At 37.7% G+C, this 26997-nt stretch overlaps 3 protein-coding genes across 7 annotated transcripts; all 3 read right to left on the bottom strand.

The window, feature by feature from the left end:
• Positions 1-271: 271 nt before the first annotated feature.
• Positions 272-3710, bottom strand: RABA5A (RAB GTPase homolog A5A). Of its 2 annotated transcripts, none has more exons than XM_078586985.1 (3): positions 3488-3710; positions 1807-2203; positions 272-783 (listed from the first exon to the last, which is right to left on the bottom strand). In XM_078586985.1, the coding sequence occupies exons 2-3, from the start codon at positions 2144-2146 to the stop codon at positions 455-457; spliced, it is 669 nt and encodes a 222-aa protein (XP_078443111.1). In that variant the 5' UTR covers positions 2147-2203; positions 3488-3710; the 3' UTR covers positions 272-454. The 2 variants fall into 2 exon arrangements, with proteins under 2 accessions (XP_078443111.1, XP_078443112.1); XM_078586986.1 differs by lacking the exon at positions 3488-3710 and adding an exon at positions 2862-3326.
• A 1287-nt stretch (positions 3711-4997) lies between these two features.
• LOC144712707 (spermidine synthase 1-like) lies at positions 4998-8495 on the bottom strand. 3 transcript variants are annotated; one of them, XM_078586982.1, is made up of 9 exons: positions 8320-8495; positions 7420-7496; positions 7217-7339; positions 6971-7075; positions 6818-6890; positions 6661-6732; positions 6389-6584; positions 5874-5991; positions 4998-5306 (listed from the first exon to the last, which is right to left on the bottom strand). In XM_078586982.1, the coding sequence occupies exons 1-9, from the start codon at positions 8453-8455 to the stop codon at positions 5244-5246; spliced, it is 963 nt and encodes a 320-aa protein (XP_078443108.1). In that variant the 5' UTR covers positions 8456-8495; the 3' UTR covers positions 4998-5243. The 3 variants fall into 3 exon arrangements, with proteins under 3 accessions (XP_078443108.1, XP_078443110.1, XP_078443109.1); XM_078586984.1 differs by lacking the exon at positions 4998-5306 and adding an exon at positions 5504-5557; XM_078586983.1 differs by lacking the exon at positions 4998-5306 and adding an exon at positions 5646-5700 and having other exon boundaries at positions 5875-5991.
• Positions 8496-20917: 12422 nt separating this feature from the next.
• EMB1220 (pre-mRNA processing ribonucleoprotein binding region-containing protein) lies at positions 20918-25408 on the bottom strand. 2 transcript variants are annotated; one of them, XM_078587552.1, is made up of 9 exons: positions 25248-25408; positions 24684-24732; positions 24173-24238; positions 23909-24046; positions 22819-23711; positions 22661-22731; positions 21806-21908; positions 21580-21655; positions 20918-21148 (listed from the first exon to the last, which is right to left on the bottom strand). In XM_078587552.1, the coding sequence occupies exons 2-9, from the start codon at positions 24684-24686 to the stop codon at positions 21041-21043; spliced, it is 1458 nt and encodes a 485-aa protein (XP_078443678.1). In that variant the 5' UTR covers positions 24687-24732; positions 25248-25408; the 3' UTR covers positions 20918-21040. The 2 variants fall into 2 exon arrangements, with proteins under 2 accessions (XP_078443678.1, XP_078443679.1); XM_078587553.1 differs by having other exon boundaries at positions 24684-24717.
• Between the last annotated feature and the right edge of the window lie 1589 nt (positions 25409-26997).

Here is a 26997-nt window from a genome sequence, read left to right as displayed (position 1 = left end):
AAAAAAACATTGTTTGACTCACAATGGCTCTAGAGACCATCTAGGGTTTAGAAGAAAAAAGTTCTCACTTATCTTGCAAAGAGCCTGGTACAAATACCACTTAGAAGGGACTCATAAATGGACAGAGTAAGAGAAATAAAAAGGGAAAGAACATTGACCCAGTATAGGTAGATTCACTTATCTCCCAATACTATGTTAGAAAGAGAGAGGGTAATGTAGAAGCTTCTGTCTAACAAACACGATCCCATTGAACAGCATCAGAGGATCTAAATATGAAACAAGAATATTAACAATCCAGAGTTTTTCCACTTCCAGCTTATTATCAAGATTGAATTGCCACTAGAAAATTTTGACTGGTGATGGAAAAAATGAGACATTTTTTCACCCAAGAAAAAAAAAAGGGGGATGGAGACAAAGCGAAACCTCATTTCATCAAAGGATCTCTAGAATAGCGCTAAGAACAACACCAACTTCTTGAACCCCCTCCAGTTTCTCCCGCCTCACCTTGTAAGATTACCCTCTTCCCGTTGACCAAGGAAGCTGATTCCTGCTTTCTCTGCTCTTGAGATATCATGACCTTGCGGCTTAAGATCGAATAGATTTCTTTAACCACGGTCTCAAAAGCAGATTTCACATTAGAGGAATCCAACGCAGAAGTTTCCATGAAGAAAAGGGCGTGAGCTTCAGCTAATGCTTTCCCTTCATCTGTGCTCACCTCCCTGGCATCTTTGAGATCCGTCTTATTCCCAACAAGGATTGTAACTACGTTCATATCCGAGTGAGCTGCGAAAAATACAAAAGAAAACTTTTAGAATGATGTAGACAGGTAGGCACGTTAGAAAGATGTATTCATCTTAAACAAATTCCACTACTTATTCTTGATGAGGATAACTAGGTTGGACTTCAGAGAGAGACAGAGAAGAAATAGAGTTCATTCTGCGAACTCTCATAAAGATAATCATTCATAAGAAGTTATGGTCCCTGCATCAATATCTGAGTTAACTGCTCAAATTGATAAATGATTTTTTTTTCAGAAGTATAGTCATACATAAGGACAAAAAGAAAATGAATCTCTTAAAAAAAAACTTTTCTTCTTCTCAACAAGGTCAAAAGATGGTATACAAAATTGGATTTCACAGAGAGAGTCAAAGCAACAGCGAGTTCATACTGCAAAATCGCGAGAAGATTGTCACAGATAAGAGGATGTTAATTACATTTATATCCGAGTTGTCCAAATCCCAATAGAAAAACTTTCAGAAAAATAGATGTTATGAAGACTAATTTCTCTTAAAAATTTACTTTTCATATTCTCCATGAGACCATCAGATAGACTACATAGGATTTTGGAGGGAATGGAGGGAGCGAGAGTTTATATCGTGAACTCTCATAAATATAGTCATTCGTAAGGATGTTAACTAATTTCACATTGAGTGAGCTGCCCAAATTTTAAAATAAGAACATTTCCGAAAGTTGTCATTCCAAAATCAAGAAAATGAACTGCTCTTAAAAAAGTCCACTTCCCATTCTTAGCAAGGGAAACTAGGTTGAATTTTAAGGAGAGAGAGAAAATGAGAGTTCATACTGTGAAATCTCAGAAAAATAATCATGCATAGGAAACGATGGTAACTATGATTATACCCGAGTGACTTCTGAGAGGAAAAAACTTTAAGAAATATAGTCACACTTAAGGACATTAAGGAAATAAATTACTCTTAAAATTCCACTTCTCATATTCTCAACAAGGTCAACAGATGGTAAGAAAATTTGAAAAACTATTATAGAGAGAGAGAGTGTCTGATGTCATACTGTGAAGCTCATTAAGCCATCTCCCGATGCTGTCGAATGTCTGACGCCGGCTTATGTCGTACACGACCAAGGCCCCAACTGCGCCACGGTAGTATGCAGACGTTACTGCTCTGAATCTTTCCTGACCCGCAGTATCCCATATCTGGGCTTTGACTTCCTTGCCCTCAATGTCCATCTTCTGTGTTTGGAATTCAACTCCAATGGTTGACTTTGAATTTGGGTAGAATTCATCTCTTGCAAATCTTGCCAACAAGTTTGATTTTCCAACGGCCGAGTCACCGATCAGAACTATCTTAAAGAGGTAATCCTGCGTCTGTTCCTCATCTTCGAAGGAAGTCATCTTTCGGCCGCTCACCCGTGCCTCTCGGTGAAAGCATTTAAAGGACCATAGGGATGACTGCCACGTGAAATAAATAAAAAAAGTGATTAACGATAAACTAAAATTCATAATGTATTTAAAATAATCAAGTACGGTAAATGGTTTCATCTAGATAAATTCAAAAAACACTCTTTAAATAAGTGTCCATTGTCTCCAAATATGGATCAATAATAAGGGAAAACGATCACAATTGGGGAGAGAGTAAAGCATAAGATCAAACCACCGGATCGGGGAGAGAGCACTGGCTAGAAATATTATTCAATAAAAAGAATTACAGTTACTATGGATGTCTACAACATCACCCTTGTGTATCTTTATAACAATCAGAGAATGATCCGTCAGAGAAAATTACAGAAGTATCTTCGCTCCTGGTAATTCGTTTCAGATATCATTCTTCCAAACATTAAAATTTTCTGAGAAAAGGTAATGGCCAACACCAGTAAACAACATGATAAATTTAAAGTTCGCTATATAAATACAGACCATTGCGCAAATTACTATACTGCAACAAATTATTAAACGAATAGGACGATAATCTCTCGATCAGTTTACACTCAAACGTGAATCCTACATTCTCAAATTTAGATTTCATAAAAACGATCATTTCTATAACTTTGAAAAAGCTCAAAGAGGCCATAATGCCGGAGACACTAAATCCTTATAATCATATCTATACTCGATTATATCGATCATCAATGACAATCTATCGACGCGCGGATCTTGTCTTCTACAGCATAAGAAATGTGCAATTGAACTTTCATTCCACGAGAATTGAAGAGGGTTTTCCGGAGAAAATAACCATCGGGTATACGTACGTAAGATTCAGAATATCTAGGCAATGTTACAAACACCAAATCCCCACCAACCCATCCATTGATAATATCCAGATCATGAAATTCATAAACTTTATACCAAAACCCAACAAAAACAATCTTTACAATTCCTCTTCCTAAAGGGATGAAAAGCGTGATCACCCGGAAAATCAAAATCAAAATTTAAAGAATTAAGACCCCCAATGACGGCAAATCGTTTGATCCACCGGCCTCGCCGTGCATCAACAAGAATCACCCACATAATAACATGAATATTTACTCACGTAACTTGAATCCACCCCCAGAAAATGCGAATTGAATGACATATCTATGAGGTAACTGCCAGGAGGGAGCCCGGAAAAACCAATTTTTTAAAAAAAAACGTAGAAAAATGCACCCCGATCAAAGACAGCCCACCAATCCCTCTGCCGAGATCTGATCAAACGACAACCCATTAAGCGATTCGGTCAGAAAAAAACTTAGTTTTTACCTCCCAAGTTTCCCTCTCCTTGAACAACCGCAGTGCTCGCCCCGATGATCTCTCTCCCCCCAACAACTGGGTTCTCTCTCTCTCTCTCTCTCTCTCTCTCTCTCTCTCTCTCTCTCTCTCTCTCCCTCTCTCTCTCTCTCTCTCTCTCTCTCTCTCTCTCTCTCTCTCTCCCTCTCTCTCTCTCCCTCTCTCTCTCTCTCTATGTGGGTGGTTTAAGAACTGCAGAGAAACAAGGGACAATGGAGAACCCCTTCCTCTTAACAACCGCTTGCCGACAGTTTTTTCCCCGCCGTTAATAATCAGAAATTAGTATTTCATTAGCAGTCAATTTTAGTAAAGGTTGATCTCTATGTTTGCAAACTAATTTTTTATAAACGTGTATTTCACCAAATTAATGATGAAAATCATTACTTTGATTTTTTAGGAATTTTCGACGGCTTACTATCTTTATGAAAATTGTTCTTGATGCCCATAAATCAGTTCACTGGATTATTCTAATATTAAAGAAATGCTGATTTGGACCCGTCAAAGTTTAACATGGATATCGTGGTCAAATACTAGAATAATTATTTGTCAGAAATTTAAATCATAATTCGTAGTTCTCCCTCACGTCCAGTTTAGAAGAAAACACATGCGGAACTGTTCTTTTTTTCGAAAAGAGGGAAAAAATGAGCCAATTAAGTCCAAAATATAGTTTAATTTCTGGAAATTTTCGAGCAAAAAAGTAACATACTAGGGATATCTATTTCTAAGTTTGTAAATTTAGATATTTACGAAATTTTCAAGTCTGTACATAGGTAATTTTAGAGAAAATGTCGGTCAAATTTGACCATTTTATTATTAGACCGAATAAAGGAACCTATACTCGAAATGTCTATCCATAAGTCTACAAATTTAGATATTTAACAAATATTCAGGTCTATAAATAGGTCATTCAGACCAAACGCTGGCCAAAATTGGCAAGTTCTTGTTTAGGAATTTGCAATGGCTCTTTCTATTTATTTAGACAAATTTTAATCCAAATTAAGGAAACATATTTGAAATGTCTTTTTCTAAGTCTATAAATTAGATATTTACCGAGTATTCAGGTCTATAATTAGGTCTTTGTGATCAAATGCCGGTCAAAATTGGTAAGTTCTTGTTAACGAATTTCCAATCGTCCATTCTCTTTATTTTAATATCAGTAGAAATTTAAGCGAATTTTAGACCAACTAAACGAGCCAAAATAGAAATATCGATCCAGATTTAAATATTTTCAAAATATTCGATATTTAAGACCGAATGCCGGTCAACATTTGAGAGTTCTTGTGAAGGAATTACCAATGGCTTATTATATTTATTTAAATATTGTAGAAATTCAACCAATTTTGAGACTCAATAAATGAACCATACCAGAAATGTCTATCTGTAAGTTTAAATTTTAAAATACTTACCAAATATTCAAGTCTATAAAAATGTATATTATTCAAGTGAAAACGAATCCATTTTATTCTCAAATCAATGCCGCCAGTACAACATAAATATAATAATAACCCAAAAATAAGAAAGAACCATTCGTTTGTTTTCATAAAGAAAAAAAAAACCAAACGCTAATCTACTGCAGAAAAAATATAAAGTATGGACCTAGACTTTTATTCAAGGAAACAGGATATAGTCAAGATACTTCCTCTTCATGAACGAGCAATCTATGTGCATGAATCAACCAACATGCTGCAAAATCTTTATTTATCAGCCACTCCAAATCGCCAACGAAGGCTTAGTTCTTAGCCTCAATTGCTCTCTTTGCGAAAGAAGGCAAGCAGAAAGCAGCAGAATGAATCTGATCATAACAAAAAAATTAATTATTCAAAAAAATCATTATTCAAAAGGCAGTAGAATGAATCTGATCATAACAAAAAAAATTAATTATTCAAAAAAATCATTATTCAAAAGGCAGTAGAATGAATCTGATCATAACAAAAAAAATTAATTATTCAAAAAAATCATTATTAAAAGCAGCAGAATGAATCTGATCATAACAAAAAATTTTAATTATTCAAAAAAATCATTATTAAAAGCAGCAGAATGAATCTGTTCATAACAAAAAAAATTAATTATTCAAAAAAATCATTATCCAAAAAAATCATTATTCAAAAGGCAGTAGAATGAATCTGATCATAACAAAAAAAATTAATTATTCAAAACAATCATCATTAAAAGCAGCAGAATGAATCCGATCATAACAAAAAATTAATCATTCAAAAGAATCATTATTAAAAAACAGCAGAAGTAATCTACTCATAACAAAAAGTTAATTATTCAAAAAATCATTAAAACTTTAATTCTTAAAAAATATTAATTTATTTTTTAAAAAGCTTCAAAATTCGAAAGTATTTCCACCAATCACCTCAGCATTATAGAATTTCAGGGGCCCTTTAGATTGATCCTCGTCGATGGGATTAAGCGGGAGCTTAAAGTCGACAGCGGGACCCTCGGTGGAACAGAGCATGAACCCAATAACCCCACTGTTCAGAAAAAAAATCCAAAAATTTAGAATTCAGTGATGGTGTATTTTATTTACAATATAAACATATAATATTGAGTAGTGAATATATTCAGATCAACCAAAAGATATATACATGTTACATTACATTATGAATTTAATGGATTATTGCAGAGAGCTAAAATGTTCGTATAGCTTTGATACCAATAATGTGTCGTCTTTTCAGTATGCCAAGAATATAAATGTAAGTAAAATTAAAATTTGAATAAACGTATAGCACAGCATAGTGTGTAGTGCGTGAGTATGTACATAAAAATACATGATACTGAACTCAATGGTCGATCGAGTGGATCTGAAAATGAACAGAGGTATGAAATTTAATGGTTAAAATTAGAGAAAAATAAGAAATATTTTCATACCTGGGGTAGGTTGGCACTGTCGTCCAGGCATAGTTGACAGACCCTTTGAAGATCTGGCGGCAGTTGGCGACGATATCTTCGATGATGTGCATGTGAAGCCAAATGCTCTCTGCTTGTGTGCAGACGACACCGCCGGGCCGGAGGGCCCGTGCTACGGACTCGAAGAATGGCTTCTCGAACAGCTCCTTTGCGGGGCCTGATCATACAATTGAATATTAACTAATTATAGGATAAAAAATTATCCCATTAAGTATAACAGCTTGATTGCCCACCAATAGGGTCGGATGAATCTACGATGACTGCGTCATACGAGGCTCCGGCTGCATTGTTGAGGAAGGCAACGCCTGATAGTTTGGACCAAAAAAATGATCAATTTAAATTTATTTGGTGCCATATATTTAAAGAAAGAGGAATATGATTTTGATTTACCATCGCCGATGTGGAGATTAACTCGAGGGTCATCGTACCCAACTGCAACCTCTGGGAAGAATTTCTTCGACACCTGAGGGGCAATTTATTTTAGAGAATTGAAAAGATCTCCGTAGACTTGAAGAATTTGAGTTTCCTTCCTCGAAAACTCACTTCCACAACCATGCCATCGATTTCACAAATATCTATCTGTTCAACAGAAGAGTGTCGCTCGACTTCGCGAAGAACGCCACCATCGCCCCCGCCAATGACCAGAACCTGGACAACAGCTTCCCAGATTTCATAACAGTAACATTTCAAGATTTAATAACCTTATACTGTTCCACATTAACAGTACCCATCGCATCAATAATTTTAATACAATATCATCAATATTTTACACAAAAATAAAAGTACTACCTTTTTCGGATTAGGGATGGAGCAAAGAGGGAGATGAGTGATCATCTCCTGGTAAGCACATTCATCTCTCTCAGTCAGCTGAATCACTCCGTCCAAAACAAGGACTTTTCCATAAGTCGCCGACTGAAATTAGATCAAGTATATTACATTAAACAGCTAAGAGACGAAGATAATATATGATCATATCACATATAAATAAATACCTGGAACACCACAACATTCTGGTAATCAGACTTCCCCTGAAACAAAATTTGCTCCACCTTGAGGGAATGCGCCTCCCCTGCGCGTTGCAAACAAAACTTCGCTCAAAAGAGAACGCCATGTTTAAAAAAGTCCCAGAGTTTCATGGCACCAGATGAACACGTAATATTTTTCAAGATAAGCAAAAAAACTAAAGAGAAAATGAAACCATGTTTACAGAGATGATAAAGAGGACATGCATGTAACTCAGCGTGCCCACAAAAACTCATGAAATAGTATGAAAATATGCAAACACAAAAATTAGACATCCAAGTAAAGTTCACGGAGACGATCAAGACAGGGAAGCAGAAAACTCTTAAAAAACGTGCTTCTCATTCCTTAGGAGGCGATCGCAACACCGAAAAGCAGCCATCAACCGCAACAAAAGAAAAAACGAAATAAATTTGAACTTGAGAAAATCGCGCTTCTCAGTCTTTAGGAGACCAAAAACAGAAGTCGAACGCAACATCGAAAAGCAGAGATCATCCGCAGAAACGGAAAAGTACGAACAAAATTTAAACTCGAGAGAGTCGCGCTTCTAATTCTTAAAGAGACGAAAAATAGAAATCGAATGCAACACCGAAGAGCAACGAGCAACCAAAAAAATGAAAAAAAAAACACGAGCAAAATTGAAACTCGAGAAACTCGCACTCTGCATTCTTCAAGTGACATAAAACAGAAATCGAACGCAATCGCAACACCAAAGAAAAACGAACAGAATTTGAAACTCGAGAAACTCGCACTTCTCATTGTATAGGAGACGAAAAACAGAAATCTAACGCAACACCGAAAAGAAAAGATCAACAGCAAAAAAAAAAAAGACGAACAAAAATGGCAAAGGAACAATAGATGAAAGATCGCACCAGGCCACATAGGGCTAATCTCAGAGAACCATCCGGGAATGATAGCGGACATCCCCGGCGCCGCCGTCTCCTCGCCAAGATCTTCACTCGTCTTCTGCTTCTCGATCGCCGCAATTTCACCAACGTTTTCTGCCATTGATCTTCTCCCAATCCGATCTACAACGAACGATCAAGGACTGTTTTCAGGTTAATATATAGCATTTGGCGGCGAGGACCTAGTGCGTTCGCTTACGTGTCGCTACGTGAGTGGTTGATATTTTGCATGTCGGCGGTAATTTGATTGTTCGTTTTCCCGCCTAAAATAGTTTTGTCCGGATTACCATGTCTAAGAAAATATCAGTGGGGGACGAGATATTTTTGAACGGACACGTCATCCGCCTTTGCTAGTTGATGTTGGACTTAAGAGTGCATCTAGTGCAGGGACGCGGACGGGACGATTTTCCGTCCCGTGACGAAAAAATCGTCCCGCCCAAGGGTTTGGACGAAGTTTGGGTCTAAGATTTGTCCCGTGGACCATCGGACGGGGCAGTTTTCATCTCGTAGGACAAAAAAATCATCTGTCCGGAGATCACGGACAATGGACGAACAAATCTGGACGAAAAACCGCCGGATTCACATCTGACGGTTGACATGTAGCCATGTGGCATCACTATGGCAATTTCGTCCGGGACAAGGGACGAGAGGGTTTTTTCCCCGGACGGAACGAAAATTCATCTTGGGAGGACTAGACGGGACAGTTTTTGTTCTGTCGTGCAAAAAATTCGTCCCGTCCTTCGTCCTTGCACTGAATCCGAACGTCGGACGGGACAAAATTCGTCTCGTCCCATCTCGTCCATCGTCCATGTCCGGGACAATCCGGAACTATAAGTGCACTGACATGCATGGTTGTTTTGTCTATGGACGAAAAATTTGTGTCGTCCATCTGAGGGCCTTGGACGGCAAACAGGATGGTTTTTTAATCATGTGGGAGCCAAGCGGGAGCCGAGAGGGAAAGCCGAGTAGGAGCCTAGAGAGAACGTTGAGAGGGAACCAGGAGCTCGAGAGGAAAAGCCAAGAGCGCCGAGAGAAAAAGTTGACTGAGAGCTGAGCATTTATAAGGCTAACCTATTTTTTTATCCCAGACGTCAGGTATGACGAGAATGTCTTGGATGAGATGGTTTCCAAACAAGACGTGGACTACAATATGATGGAAATATATGTGGCCGGCAAGAACATATTCATTGTAGTGCACGTGTGATGTGTGTAATGAAGTCCATGAATACACGATCGGACTTGGTGAATTATGATAAGATCGTAATACGGAGATCGCTACTCTTTAAGCATGTGTTTTAAACATTCTTATTCAAAGGATATGCGAGAAGGACATTGAAGTATCCGGATAGAATAGCACTATTTAGCCTCACTTATATGATGAGTATGGCCGGTCACGTAGCCATTAGTGTAGAGACACTAAGGATAGATAGTGGGTGCTCTTTAGTGGAAAGAGTTCACCGAATTGATCCGTACGAATCCCTGAATGGTATTATACCGAACTGTTAATCAAGTTGATTCACGTCATGGTTGTGTAAGTGGTCCTTAGACCTGAGACACCAAAGACATCTTGTGGACTGACGATTGTGCTTTGGCTATGGCCAACGAGTCTCTAATCATGTGATTCTAAACGATCTTAGTTGGGGTGCATCAAGAAGTTCACAAAGGCGATTGAGTGGTCAAGATCGGATCGTCCACCCTCGATATAAGAGGTAATAACTCAAGGAAGACGATGCAACGAAGTCCTTGGCCAAGGTAGTGAAATATCGAAGGAGAGTTCTCCGATAAATTTCGAATGCATCAGTACTAACTCGGATGATCGATTAGGATTTGATAATTGACCACAACCTAAGTCGTCCAAGGAGCGTCAAGTGGATGAGGGATTATACATACACGGTAACCAATGACGAACAGGTTCCATGAGTGAGTCGATGGACACTCTGTATCTTCTAGGACATGAGGTGTAGCTTGGCACCCCACATGTTGAAGACTCAACCTATCGATTGGGTTAATCAATCTGACATTAATTATGGCCTAGAGGGTCACATGAAAATGGTCTTTTGGATGTTAGAAGATATACTTAAGTTTTGGGGGTTTTTATGAAAAATACCCATTTAGTATAAATAGGGGAAGGCCCTGAACGAAATCCACCCTGGCCAGAATTGTTTAGGGGCCTTTCCCCTTCTTCTCCCTTCTCCCCACAACCCTCTCCATGCCCGATGCGATCGAAACGACGTAACAACAATGGTGGAGGAAGAGCGGGGCTCGTCAAGGAGATGGAGGAGATTTGGCATGTCGAGGATCGCGTGGATACATTTAGAGGCTTCACACTTGAGCAGCTTGACTCCTCTCGCTCCGGGATCCAAGAAATCACAGATCCGATCCGTGCAAAGGTACTTTGTTTCAATATTTTTGTTGATGCCGTTCAATTTGTTCAAGTCTTCTGCTGCAAATCATTTTCATTTGTTCATCCATGTCGAAATTTTTATTGTACGTTAAAATTTTAACATTCTCTATATAGAGAACATCAACCGTTTGATGTAATAATAATAGTTAATCATCATTTTTACCGTTCAATCACTCTGATTTTCACTTTTTTATTTTCACCGATGAGTTACAATCACTTGGTCTATTTCATATTCTTTTAATTACTGCATTGTTGATTTCCCAGATCTCGTTGCCAATGCGGGTGCAACAAGATCAGATCTTTACTCATTAGAAGAAAAATTGGTCGGCCGTTGCGATTTTTTCACCTTCAATGCTGCTTACCAATCTTTTAACCCTATATTTTGGGCGATAAGATGAGATTTAGATGAGAAAATGGCATTGATTTGTGCCAGTTTTTTACCTTCTCAAGAAGATTGATAATGCCGATTGGCACATCCCCAAAAGTATGAGGTAGTATGGCTAGTGGTTTACTCAGAGTACATCGTCCAGGTATCGGTTTAGTGGATGATAAAGGGCTTCGTTGTCGATTTTACATTCATTTTCTAGAGCAAGTGTATTTACCGATAGAATACTGATCTACGCAAACTTTTAATGAGTGTGATTTAATGAGTGAATGCCTCATGAAAATTGTAGAGAAAATTAGGTTTTGAATGCGACAATTCCAACTCCTCGATCTTTGTCACATGATCTTGAAATCCCATCACTCTTAAGAGCACATCAATGTACAATCAAGCTGAAGCAGGAAAATTGGATGAAAAAATTGTTTCAGATAATGGTGAGCCTCTGAAACCAAACCATTTGAGTTAAAACTTGGCGTAATTTATTCTGGCAAAAAAAATTAAAATCTAGATCTTGGGTTCTTTCAAGAAAAAAAATATAGATCTTGCTTCCTGACTTGGGCGTAATCGTAGGTCATCATGTAAAAATATTACAGAACACTACTCATGGATATCAAATTGGAAGTTAATTGGGGAGCACAACACGATAGTCAATCAGTGCGGGCTTCCATTCTAATTGATAAATCACTACCCATACCAGCTGGGCTAGATCATCTTCTTTCTATGACTATTTTTTTCTTCCATTCAAGTTGATAGAGGGGGTGATTTACGATATCATTCGAGTAAAAAGAATTTCTCAGATTCACACACTTGTACCACACAAAGTGCCGTGCATAGTGAAGTGGTGTTTGAGGTGAGATTCAAAATTTGTACCAAACCGCACAATCGCACCGAAACCAATGCGGACGCACGAAAAAACACTTCTCTACTTCTCCATCTCACAACCACCTATCCATTCTTCCATCACATCCATTTGTTAGATCATTATAACTTCTTTTTCACCATTATATTTCACCATCATCCATCAACATCTACTTACATCCATTCTCCCATTTCATCATCCTATCTTCTACATCCATCATCAATTCACATATTCATCTATCTCACTCTCTCATTTAAACCCCAATGTACGTTCCTTGTGGAGACGACCCTTACTCATTGCCACCTTGTCAAATTATTTTAGGAGTAAAGTCTTATAAAATATTATGGGTAACTCAAATATTAACATCAAATTAACACCATAATTTTAAGATCATCACCAATCCTTGACAACACTGGATATGTCTGTGACATCACCAATCGCCGACAGACGTCATAGTCAGAAAGATGTCATTGACATCACTAATTGAGACGACGTGATGTGACCAAGTAAGAGGATGTCCTGGATATCACCTATCAATGATGTTGCAGACATCACCAATGGATGATGTCACATATTGAGATGATGTAATTGACACCAGAAAGGATGATGCCATAGAAATATGTAGTGTCATCGATGTCAGCAATTGACGATGTCATAGACGGAGACGACATCACCAATCCTGATGGCATGATATGACCGAGTTAAAGGAAGTTCCCAACATTACCTATTGACTACGCTAGTGACATCATCAGTGGACGACAACCCAAGACAATGCCATTGGCATCACCTATCAAGAAAATGGGAGATGGATGACAGATAGGAGATCACCGACATCACCTATACATGGTGTCACTGACATCTTTGATGGACCATGTTACAAACATAGATAATGTTACTGATGTAATTGATAGACAACATCACATATAGAGACCATGTCACTCACATGAGCAATGGACGACATCATAGTTAGAGAATATATCACCAAGTGTGACTAAATGATGTGACCGAGTGAGAGGATATCACAAATATTATCTATCTACGATGTCACCGATGTCAGCAATGTATGTAGTCACAGACTGATACAACTTAAGAGGCATTTAAGTAAAAATATTTAATGTGTTTTGATGAATGTTGAAAGTAATGCATGCCTTAATAGGGGTTATGATCCAGCATAGTAAGTCCGCACTCAACTATTTGATAGGTTGTAAGTGAAGACCAAATGTCAAACTTTGTTATAGTAAGAGACTAGTAAGTTTGACTATATGGTAAACAAGCTAAATCATAAATTTCGGACTTGAATTTTCTATGACATGAAAACAAACATATGCTCTAATGCTATTAAATTTTTGTGTGTACTTGACCTCATCTTTGTGGTGTAATGACTTCATCCATTTCCCAATTACTACCTTCGGGATATTTAAGTGTGGATTTATTGATGATTAAAGGAAGATTAAATACATGAAGATCTTAATATCCAATGGTGATATCTTGAGTAAAATGATGTAATCAACATAACACAATTTCCATTTTTTTAAGGTTGAGGCTGTTGGCAAAATAGTTAGTTCACAGTGGTCACAATTATGGTAAAATAATAATATTAAACTACAAAATTAAGAGTATTCTTTCATATTGTCTAATAATAATCAATAAATATTACTGTTGGAGCCCTTTTGGGTTACTAGCATAATCATAATCAAACTTGATAAATTATCAGTATCCCCTTTTGGATTTCTAATTCCACACATACAGTTTTGAGTCCTAATTTCAAATCCCCTTCTCCTTACTCTTTGAAAATCGTAATCCAAAAGTTAGAGACATCTTTCACTCACTGAAAAAATTTTAAAGTATTTTTTCTACATTTCTGCAAGAGGAGATTTTTTTCTGCATCAATACAAGTCCACAAAACTTAGAACCCTATTTTTTGGGTGCAAGGTGATTCAAGCTTCAAAGGAAAGGAAGCTGGCCTCTGAATTTTGCACGTTCTCACCCCTTGTAATATGTTTGACAGATTTAATACAAGTTTTGATGGAAATATATGTGGCCGGCAAGCCAATTACACACTCCATATCTCACTCCATGTTAGTTAATAGAACATATTCATTATAGTGCACGTGTGATGCGTATAATGAAGTCCATGAATACATGATCAGACTTAGTGAATTATGATGAGATCATAATACGGAGATCACTAGTCTTTAAGCATGTGTTCTAAACATTCCTATTCAAAGGATACGTGAGAAGGACATCGAAGTATCCGGATAGAATAGCACTATCTAGCCTCACTCATATGATGAGTATGGCCGGTCCCGTAGCCATTAGTGTAGAGACACTAAGGATAGATAGTGGGTGCTCTTTAGTGGAAAGAGTTCACCGAATTGATCCGTACGAATCCCTAAATGGTATTATACCGAACTGTCAACCAGGTTGATTCACGTCACGGTTGTGTAAGTGGTCCTTAGACCTGAGACACCAAAGCCGTCTTGTGGACGGACGGTTGTACTTTGGCTATGGCCAACGAGTCTCTAATCGTGGGATTCTAAACGGTCTTAGTTCGGGTGCATCAAGAAGCACACGAAGGCGATTGAGTGGTCAAGATGGAATCGTCCACCCTCGGTATAAGAGGTGACAGCTCAAGGAAGATGATGCAACGAAGTCCTTGGCCAAGGCAGTGAAATATCAGAGAAGAGTTCTCCGATGATTTTCGAATGCATCAGTACTAACTCGGATGACCGATTAGGGTTTGACAGTTGACCATACCCTAAGTCGTCCAAGGAACGTCAAGTGGATGAGGGATTATACATACACGGTAACCAATGATGAACAGGTTCCATGAGTGAGTCGATGGACACTCCTTTGTATCCTCTAGGACACGAGGTGTAGCTTAGCACCCCACGCATTAGAGACTCAACCTATTGATTGGGTCAAATCGATCCGACTTTAATTAATTGATATGATGATATAGTTAATTAATTTTGAAGGCCAATAAAGGTTATTGGGCCACTGGAGTCGTTAACTAGACTGATACATGGGCCTAGAGGGTCACACGCAAATGGTCTTTTGGACGTTGGAAGATATACTTAAGTTTCGGGGGTTTTTATGAAAAATACCCACTTAGTATAAAATAGGGGAAGGCCTTGAACGAAATTCACCCTGGCCAGAATTGTTCAGGGGCCTTTCCCCTTCTTCTCCACTCTCCCCACACCCACTCTCCATCTCTGATGTGATTGGGACGACGTAACGACGCCGACGGAGAAAGAACGGGGCTCGTCAACGAGAAGGAGGTGATCTGACGTGCTAAGGACCGCATGGATACATCTAGAGTCTGCACACTTGAGCAGCTAGACTCATCTCACTCCGGGATCGAAGAAATCACGAATGAGATTCGTGCAAGGTATTTCGTTTTACTGGTTTTTTGTCGATGCCGTTCGATTCGCAAAAGACTTCCGCTGTGCATCGTTTTGTATTGTTCATCCATCTCAAGGCCCCTAGAACCCAACAAGTTTTAGGTTAACTATGAGGTTTTTTAAACTTATAATAAGTTTTAACATTCATATAAATCCATAAAACTTGGAATCATATATTTTGGTTAAGTTATGAAAGAGTTACAGGGGTTTGAAGTTGGACGCATATGAATCCTGTGGTTGACTAAGAACGTGGAAAGATCGACCTCTAGAGGTTGATTTAATTCGATTTCGAATATTTTGTCTAAGATATCAATTGTTAATCATCATGTTAAAAATCTCATATGATCTGGAATAATATAATTTAGTGAAGGAATAAAGAACATATTTTAGTGTTAAGAAACCAAGGTCAAACAAGAACCAACAAATTTTATCCCAAGAGAAACTTGGAGGAAAAGAGGACTAGAGAAAAGAGTGACCACAAACAGTGAGGTATTACACTAATTGTTATCTCCAAAGTAAAAAATTATGATTGAGCCTAAAAAATGGTGTGTAAATACGTCGTTGATTGAGCGTTTAGACTTATACAATAAAAGTTATAAATACCCTTAATCACTAAATACAGAGTATAGAGCAAGCAAGGGGTCGAACCACAGGGAGGCATCAAGAAAGAATTTTATCCAATTTTTAATAAATTAATTTGAGAATGAATTAATTTTACAATTAATAGACCTTAATTATACTTAATGATGTTTTAATTAATCAAAATTAAGTAAAAAATTAATTTTGATTTGGAATATTTTCGATCAAAACATTCAAAATAGAATAATTTTAATTATAAAGTCAGATTAATTCGAATTATTAATTTCCCAATTATTATAAAAATTTAAGACAATTTTTATGAATTAAAATTGGGAATTAATAATCAAAAAGGAGGTTTTAAAATTGGACTTCAAGATGGATGAATTTTTGGATGAAATTTTATATTTAGGTTTTTTATATATTGAGTTAAATTTCCAAACAATCAATTTTGAAATCTAGAGAGAGAAAATAACCTAGAGAGAAAGTGAAGAATTTGGGGAAAAGGTGAAATACGACCCTAAATTAAAATTCTAAAAATGCAGAATTGTTCCAAATCTATTTAAAACTAAAGGTTAAAAATCAGATCTCGAATCAGACTCAAACTACAATGCTAATTTCATTTAAACCACTTCTATGGCATGTACATTTTGCCCATGCCAAGGCATTTTAGAATCTCTCAAGAATTTCAAAATACAAATCAGAAACTTATAGCATTGAATGCAGAATCAAGATCTGTCAACTTCCAAAGCAACTCTTGTGTCTGTCCTAGCCAAATCCTTGGGGAGAGCTTCAAAAAGTGAACTTTGCCTTTTTCCAGACCTCTATTTAAAAATCCAACCTTATGAATTGTAGAGGGGGAAGAGACAAACATGTCCTCAAAATTTCAGCCTAATCGGACGGCTAGATCTCAAGATATCGTCATTTTACTGAGGATTAATCCTAGCCGTTGGATTAATTTATCTCTCTTCCAAGAAGCTAGGAAATGACGTTTTCTGATTGGCTGCAAGATTGTTTATCATTTTCCACCTTCTCGGATCGCATTCTGACACGTCGTTGTCCGCGTCCACAGCCCGCAATCATTGGTGAATCAATGCTTTCTTTGAATGGTTTAAAATGAGCCACGTCGCCCTCATTAGCGCCTTCAAAATAAAAAAATTTAAAAAAAGTACAGCGGTGAGCTTATCGTAACTATTTAATACGTGCAGGTTGATTTCCGCGTGCATTTAATGCACACACCGAATCAACTGCGGCTTTTATTATTTAAAGCACGCCACAACTTTTTTTTGTTTTGATTAATATTTACTGCACCTGTGTCGGTTGCCGCGTGCATTTAATGCAGGCGGCTAACCGACTACGGTACGAGGAATATTTGTGTTTAATAAATGCACATGGAGATCAATTCTCCGCGTGCATTTATTGCATGAAAAATAAAAGTAAAAAATAAAAATCATACCTTTCTCTCGCCTTTCGCGCCACGTAGCTCCATACGATTCAATGATTTGCTCATTATGGCATCGCGATTTGCGATGCCATGATGAGCCAATCATTGATTAATCCTGGCGCTTCCAATCCGCCACCTATTTAATAGAAAATTCATATTTAAATATTAAATAAATTAATAAATATCAATTCTTTTAATTCTAAAGTCATTTCTTGACTAAATAATGGTCAGAAAATTATAAAAAAATTAGGAAAACCCTCACCAACCTTTAGCCAAGTATTTAAGGCCCTGTAAAAAATATTTATTTAATGAAATGAGGTTAAATACCATGTAAAAATATTATAAATTTAGAAATAACAATAAAATCAAAATGTATATCATTTATCTCTATTTGTATATGATAACATGCAAATATGGTCATTAAAACACATAAATATAATGTAAAATTTATCAATTAAATATGTTAATTTGCAATTATCAATGATCTAGAAAAAATATATTCCCACTGAAATAATTGAAATTATGGATTCTCTTAAATAATACTTAATGAGACTGATTCAAAACTGTGTTGATGAGGAGAACTACATATTGTTTAGAAATATATTATTATTTTTAGATCTTTGTAGTCAGTCAAGTCAAGGCTTTGGGGGTCATAAGAAGTAGGTTGTGGGAGCCAAAGTACATAAGACTTTAGAGGCCAAGTTGAAGGAGGTCAAGCGTCGTCACTAAGTAGAGGTCTTTGGAGGTTGAGGACGATAGAGCTTCATCAAATTTTTTTCTTTTTTTAGTATCCTTGATATAATCTATTTTCAAGTAATTTTACTAGGGGAATTCATACAAACATGACTAAGGCATATTATCTCCTCAAAACATATACCCTTGAGCAACATTAAGGATTAGCCTACGCTGTCTAAATATATATTTGTGTCCCCATTTCCTCTACATCATTTTCTAGATAAAACAATCCTTGGTTACTTAACAAAGAAAAAGATAATATAGCTAGAGAACATAATTCACCCCCTTCCTAGGTATGAAAGGACATGGTCTGACCGAAGTTTGGTTAGACCAGAGCAAATCAAAATGTTTGTCAGCCTTTTTAGGGTAACTGAATGATCTGATCTGGGTTTGGTTTGCATGTTGAACCAGATTGAAGACCGTCCCACTCCCTCTCTATCTCCCCCTCTCTCGCTCGCTCTGGTTTTGTTTCCACTGTCGCTCTTTTCCTCTCACCCTCTCTCACTCTCTTCCTCTTTCCCTCTCATTCTCTCTCTCTCTCTCTCCCTATCTCACTCTCTTCCTCTTTCCCTCTCGCTCTCTCCCTATCAGTCTCTTCCTTTTTCCCTCTCTTTCTCTTCCCCTCCCTCTCGCTCATTCTCTCTCTCTCCCCCTCTCTCTTGTTCTCTCTTGCCCTCTCTTTTGCTCTCACTCTCCCCATCTCTCCCTCTCTCTCTTTGTGTACTCTCACTCTCTACCTCTTTCCCTCTCCCTCTCTCACTCATCCTCTCACCCTCTCTCCTGCTCGTTCTCTCCCCCTCTCTCTTTCTCGTTCTTCTCTCTCCCTCTCTTCCCCCTCTCTTCCTAACTCATTCTCCCTCATGGAACATGTTCATCATCAATTATTGTGTATGTAAAGTTTGTAAACTACTTGATGCTCCTAGGATGACTAAGTGTATGATCAACAATCAAACATTGATCGGCCATCCAATTTAGTACTTAGAGTGTATTATAAAATTATTGGAGAACTCTTCTCCGACATTTCAATGCCTTTGCCAAGGTCTTCACCATATTGTCTTCCTTGAGCTATCTCCACTTATACCGAGGGTAGAGGATCCCATCGGGACCACTCAATCATCTTCCTAAATTTATTGATGCACCTGAACTAAGATTTGTATGCCATAACCAAAGTACAATTGTCTTTCTACAAGATGTCTTTGGTGTCTCAGGTCTAAGGACCACTTACACAACCGTGATATGAATAAGGTGATTGAAAATTTGGTATAATATCATTCAAGGATTTATACAGATTAATTTGGTGAAATCATTCCATGAAAAGAGCACTCACTATCTATCCTTAATGTATCCACACTAATAGATATGGGAATGACCATTGTCATCTTATTAATGAAGCTAGATAGTGTTATTCTATCAAAATGCTTAAGGTGTCCATCTTGAGTATCCTTGAAATATGAATATTAAAAACACATGCTTAATGACTACATATCTTTGTATTATGGTCTCAACAAAATTTCTAAATCCGCGCATGTATTCATGGACTTCATTACAAACATCATATATGCATTATAATGAATACATGGTATTAATGGCTATAAACGAGATATGAAATGTGTGATTGAACATGTATTTTTATCAATATTCCACTTGAACAAAAGCCAATCACTCTTAGTGAGCAAACTCTTTGTTTTCTTGTCATGTTTAAAGTACATTGAGATAGTGACTTTGTTTATGAATCTCTTATTTTGTCGGCCAGTGGAACGCTTCCATTATGAATACATTTTTTTAATAAACACGAACGAGATATGGAATGTGCCATTGGGTTGCCAAGAAACTTTGTGACACTGAGAGAATCATTACCTTGCTCATGAATTGAAGATTATAATTGATCTAACCCTCAAAACAGTAGATGTGGTGGTGATATATGACTATAAAATGATGTTATTAAAATCATGAAAACCTTCAAGTTTATTTGAAAACCTTATCAAGAGATTCTACTCTTCATGCATTATGAAATAATTTAATTTATTTGAATTGGGATATTTATCTCCTTGTCTAATATAGTTCTCTTCTAGCAAGCTACTTCAACATTTCAACATTCTACAAAGCTATCTCCATTCTTTTAAAAACTTTGCTTTCTACTTACTAACATGATTTTTGGTATAATACTGCAAGACAGATGATGTTTTTTTACTGCTGGGAAGCCCCATTATCATACATAGAGACATCAATTTTTTGCCTCAAATCAGTTGGATTATTTTAACATACATCATCTTGATCCAATTCCATTAATCCCAAGATGATTAGACTTTTGAGAGTGACAATGTAACCAGATATAAATCAATTAAGATGAAGCAAACAAAATTAGAAATAAAGCATGAAGTAATTAAAAAAATTGGACATCAATGAAAATTTTGTAAATGTAAATTGATCGAAAAAATATGGTTGTCACATGCTTAAGAATGTATTTTCTCCTCCTCCACATGTACGAGCCGACTTGCACTTGTCTTCCCTAGCTTAGGATACAACAATAGTGTGTTTATTAGCTTACTGAGGACTTTGACCTGAAGTCCCCTTGCAACAGGAATAAATTTGTATTTCTCGAAGCCTACTTCACCAATAAAGTCACAAAGCCCCTTATGGAAGAGGACCGACCACAAAGATCACTTCTTCATAGTTTTCCATTGCTCGTTCTCTCTCTCTCTATACCTGTATGTCTCTCTCTCGCCCTCTATATAAAAAAAAGAACACGGATGCCTCGCTCTCTCTCTCAACATCTGGGTCTCCAATTTTTCTTAAGAAAGTATGAACAAAAGGTCGCTCAGAAATAGAGAGATATAGAGAGCACAATGAAGAAAAATGCATAAGAGAGAGAGATAGATATGCCTTACGTCCTCTTCAACCTCGAAAACGTGCCGGTCTCAGAGAAGTAGGTGCTCTGAGTTCCACTGCCAAGCTGACCACCGTGAGCTTGAGGATTCGTCAGCTCAATCCCCTTCAAATTTTAAGGGCACATCAACCCACGAGCAAATAATTGATTCAAAATGGACAGAATCATTCAGTATATTCTTCTTTTCCTACCCATGAACAAGATACAAATATACTTAGCTTCCTACGGACGAGAGATAAGAGCTCTCCACCAGCTCAATCTTGAGGATGGAAAGCAATCCATTTATAGAGAGGGATGACAGAAAGGGAGAAAGGGATGTTTAAGAAGGTGATTGAGAGAGAGAGAGAGTACAAAGATAGAGAAAAGGGAATGAGAAGGAAGAGAGAGGACACAAGAAGGGCAAGTCAAAAAGAGAGGAGAGAGAGATGTTTGAATGAGGAAATAATGGAAAGAGAGAGAGAAAGGAAGGGAGAGAGCGAGAGGGGGAGAGGGCCAAAATGAGAAAAAAGGAAATGTGAGAGAGAGAGGATCCTGACCTGAACAGGGGTGAAGGCAAGGCTTGACGTCAACCCGGATGTGGCGCCACTGCTTCCATAATTCTTCTCTTTGAATCTGAGCCATTAATCAACAAAAGCGCCACCAGAAACGATCCATTAATGATAAGGTTTTATCAGGAAAAGAAACAAAAAAATGATTGTTAGTAACTAATGAAAATCAAGACTAACTGCCCAATGTCAAGAAAATCAATGAGGATTTCTGCACCTCTTCGAGGCCTTAACAGCCAACTTGCTCTGAGCAGCAGACACGCGGAGCTTCCCGCTCCCAGCCTGGCCAAGCATCCCATAGCCTTCACCCAATCCATCCCCTAACATCCGGATATATAACAAAACTCAATCAGGAAAATGGAGAAACGGTGATTGAATAATATCGATCATCAAGGACAATTGTGTTTGCCGAGTGATTCAGATTAAAGTTTCTTTCTTCAGTCATCTTATAATAATGAGCGATAATAGCATAGTATGGATAAAAAAAGTAGAATAATTTACTACGAGCAATTTTGTATACCATGAACATTGAATTTGGCTTCCAGAAACAGTAACTAATTATAACCAAACGCCAATTAAGTGAGAATAATGATAAATTTTTTTATGTGTTTATCTAAGCCATTGCATGACTGATCGCCGGATAATTAACCCCGGGCAAAAAAAATGGAGTACAGAGAACTATATATGGACATATTGGTCACAAACGGAACATAGAAACTGGGTTAACAATTATTGAGCAACAATTAATTATAACAGAACGATAATCAAAAGAGGATAATGATCATAATTTAAGGGGTTTTATCTTAGCCGTCGTCTGATAGAAAACATGCGAAATAAATCAACAAGTAATTTACCATGAGCAGAAAAAAGGAGTTCAAATATCTACGTCTGTAGAATTGGTCACAAACGGAACATAGAGATTGAGTTTTAAAAAAATAATCAATAATTAAACAATATCAATTATATCACAACCACAATCGAGTGAGAATGATGCATCATGGTTTCTTCGTTACGCTGAAGGTTTACATGAGCAAAAGATTTGGATTTCAAACAGCTTTATCTATACACTTACCTAGTGAGCTCTCCTCTGGTATTCCAAACAGCATCCTGTTCGCCAACTTCCTCATGTCTGTAACAGCATATCTGACAAAGCAAACAAATTCGGCACCAGAAAAAAAATCAGAACGATGTGATTTTCAATGCCTGTAATACACCACAAAGTCATCCCACCTTTCCTTCATCTTCCTCAACCGACGCCCACCTCTCTTCTTCTTGGGTTCTGAATCAGGAACAGGAAGAGGCTTCGGCTGCTTTGCAGGCGGCGGCTCCTGCCACTTCTCAATTTTTTTCCTGATCTCCTCTCGAAGGTCTCTCCCGGTTTTACCAGTGGGGTCCCCTCTGGTGGAGTCAACCCTAGCTGCAAGCGTTGACTTTGCCGCCAGCAATCGACACGCCCTGATTCTTAATGACGGCGGTGTGCTTTGAAAAACTTCAGTCTGTTCAAGATAACCGACTCGGAACTGGGAGGTGGCTGTGGAGAATCCAGCAAGATTCTTCTTCTTTGCCCCTAAAAGCTGCACATTACAAGCTGGCATCTTCGCCAAAGCAGAGAGGCCGCCAGCAGTGCCCATGAGTTTTGCTGCGACAGCACTCCCAACAATGGTAGACAGATTAGGCGCAATGTAACCCATCCGGCTCTCAACGAAATCCAAAACTTTCTTCTTGTCGAGATCAAGGACCAGAGCTCGATCACATGCGTCCATTGTCTTCTTGAGATTTTCTTCAGGGAGTGGTTTTCCACTCGTCGTCGACGCTGTCACTGAAACAACCATTATGATGGCAGATGGAAGAAGCCCCTCAAGGTCAACCAGAGTGAGATCCACTTCATTCCCAATTTTCTTTACAACTCGCGCATAGTCAACGGGGTGATGCACGAGCGACTCAAGCTCCGGGAATTTTAAGCGGTAATTGTCACGAATGAAGTTGTGAATGATTATGATTTCATTCTCTATGTCAACCGATAAAGCATTGCAGTCGACGATTAACTGGTATTCAGGATCATCCTCTAAGACCATTCCGTAGCTAGGGACGCCCTGCTCTTCCTGGAGAGCCTCTTCAACTTTCTGTTGGGTCATAATAAATTAAATAAGGAGAAAAAAATTCCCGTGTGAGCATAAGAAGAAAAATTATTCTTCCTGGAAATGATAAAGGACAAACAATAATCCACAGCGCTCACTCTACAAAGGAAAAAAAATACTTAAAAATATTAAAGAAGAACTTCAGCATATTTATTTTCCAATTTTAAACTTCAACCACTTACTTGCATAATATCGATGTAGCGTTGGGTCTTCTGCAACTTTGAAACAGAGTCCAGATCGTCATAATTTAGAGCTTCGATGTCAGCGAGTTCATCATCGTTGTCTTCTTCCATGTCTCCCAACCCAGCGTCCATTTCATCCTGCAAGTATTTCAGTCGTAAAAAGGGGCTAGGAAGCATCACTCAAAAAATATAGTAAGTAGGCATTGGACTGTTAAAAAGTGTCAATAAAAACGACAAATTCCTTTAAAAACGACAAATACTCACAGGTAAATTATCCTCATTGTCAGACAACTCGTCCAAGTCAGCTAGGAAAGTATCATTGAGAGTCGCCTGATCATACAAAAAGAGGAGAAATTATCAGAGTAAAATATATAAGAATAACAAGAGATAAAGCTTGATTACGCAGAATTCACCAGAATCCCAAAAAAGTACTAGATAAAGTGCCCAAAGTAGACCTCTAACGAAGATAAAATTTTAGGAAAGTGGGAGAAAACAATAGAAATAAGAGATCAAAATAATAAATGGCAACAGGTCCCGAATTCACCCTTTTCAGGAAATAAGGCATAAATCTATTTTCCAGTTCCCCAAAGTCCAACAAAGACGCTTTTAAATCCATTAGTCACCAACAAGGAGAAGTGCTAAGCTTGATAGAGTCAATCCTAACCTCAAAGATGAAGGTTGGCCAATTAGAATATAATTTAGGATATGTAAATTTTTTAAAAGAGTGATAAATACAAAATGCAAGAACAAATGAAACTTGAAAATAGATACGTACCATTTCCTCAAATTTATGTCTTGGACAAAAATTCCTGAAACGGGGATTCCTGTAAGATAAGTTTAAAAGTGTAAATCAATATTTTAGAGCTTCCTCAACAACAAAAAGAGATTAAAACTCATCCATCACACTGCAACAACATGATGTAACTAAAGAATTTGCGAAATGCGTACAAATTTATAACAAAAGCAGAAACATCGTGAAGAAAATAAGACCATGCATCGATGCGATGAATCATCAAGAAGCAACAATCGACCCAAACCATTAGGCCTCCCACCCATATATAGACACGAAATTCTACGTCAGTCCGAAAGCTTCTTGCACTCAACCAATTCTTCCAACAGAAACCCATCTAATTTTTTGATCGGGGTACACTCTAGGCGGGGAAATAAACACCAAACGAAGCGCTAAAATGGAGTTCGCAGTGCGTATCCTGGCTACGAACATCGCAATGGCCAGGATTATGGCATCAAGCAACTTAATAAACAGGATCAGAGACTATTCAGGCATCAAATTCTTCGCTCCAACTTCAATGGGAAACAAAAAGGAATCGAAAGGACAAACCTTTGATTTGGGTCTGGTTAAACCGGTGAAGTTATTATCTTTTTGGGCTTGTGCAGAGGAAAAGGGATTGCGAGTGACGGGTGATGCCCTCTGCGGACAACAAAGTTCGCCAGGCTTGTCTTGCTCCCTCAAAGTTCGTCAAGGCGGTTCTGCAAGACTGCAAGATCATTCTTTGCTAAATAAGAAGCAGGAGATGATGGGCCAGGGACACGAGTCAGCCCATTATAAATTAAGAGATGCCCACCATGAATCTATTTATTTTTAGAAGGCAGATGGTTTTTTTTAGTAGAATTTAAGAATTTCTTGTTTGTTTGCCCAGTTCTCATCTGTGTTTATCTTTGTTTTTTTCAAAGGAATGAGAAAATAATGATTTGGGTTCACAAATAAGAATGATAGCAAGAAGAGATGCCCAACCCAATTTCCCAGCCTTCCTTTTTGTATTCAGCTATTCTTGCTCTGCCTTGTTATACATGCGTATAGACCAAGATCTAGAGAGAGACAGTGTGAGAAAAAGAAGATTTAGAAGATTGGAAGTGAAGACTCTAAAGAGGGAAAGAGAGGCGTGTGACATGTCCAGGTTCATGCATACATTTGATGCTTTTAAAGGTTATATGTTGTCTAAAACACATAATTATGATACATATGTCTTCATACGTGCCGAATAAATTCCATTACATGTGTCAGTTCACATATTATCTAAAATTTTCCTATCTTTCATGAATTTATCATGACTAAGATAACAAATATATCCTAAACATAGCAAGCGAAAAAAATAATGATTAGTAAAAACAAAATGTTAAGGCCGTGTAGGTGCGGCCAGGCACTACCGTAGGCTGCGGCCACGAACTCTAAGGTAGCACCGCCAGACACATCCCAATACAGTGCCATGACCTATGTGAGCAGATGCCATAGATTGTCATTTAAATTCATATATTTCATGGTACTGAAATTTATGTACTCTGCACTATTTTTAAATATTTTGATATGGGATTCACAAACTAGGATATTTAAGCCAAAACGCAAGATGGGCCAAGACACATAAAATAAGTTAATCAAAGCCCATATTCCACCACGTGAACAAAATAAAGATAGAACCTGGCTTTGGGGCTTTGAGCTAACCTGGTCCAAAGCATGTGTTAGAAGGGGCTTTCTTAACCTGTGTTAGAAGCAACTTCATCTTGACTGATGATCTTTTAGATCAAACGATCATGATGCATTACTGCCAAATATAATCTTCTATTTTCTCTTTTAAGTGGCCAATCGATGACAATGAGTGCCATATGGACAAATGAAAAGGTGGCAGATGGCAAGAGCAGTTGATGCGCCAATCAATTTACATTGGATTTGAGATGGGTTCATGGATGTGATTTCATCACAATTGTCAAACCCTTCACAAGAGAAATCCAACGACCAGGGGTTAAATTGTCTATTTTTTCCCTTGGTCGTTGCCTCTATCATTGGTGAGCCATTTTTGGTAATGAGGTGTATATACACTTAATTTTCGCAATAAAATATCCAGGAGTGGTCCCATATTGACCAGGGATGACCTTAGAGCACCGACGTCCAATAAAACTGAGTTCAGATTCTAGAAGTTACATCTTTCTCGCCAAATTTGAACTGATTCATCAGACTTAAATGGGGGAAGATCCTCCTCTTTCTTTTCATTTCCTTCTGATTATTTTGTTCAAAGGTGGTGACATTCTTGGACCTGAAGAGAGATTGTGAAGAGAATGATATAAGAGGAGAGACA

This window comes from Wolffia australiana, chromosome 15, assembly GCF_029677425.1.
Source record: "Wolffia australiana isolate 7733 chromosome 15, ASM2967742v1".
Lineage (NCBI taxonomy): Eukaryota > Viridiplantae > Streptophyta > Magnoliopsida > Alismatales > Araceae > Wolffia > Wolffia australiana.
The sequence above is the reverse complement of the archived record's forward strand: the minus strand, read 5'-3'. Positions and strand labels throughout refer to the sequence as shown.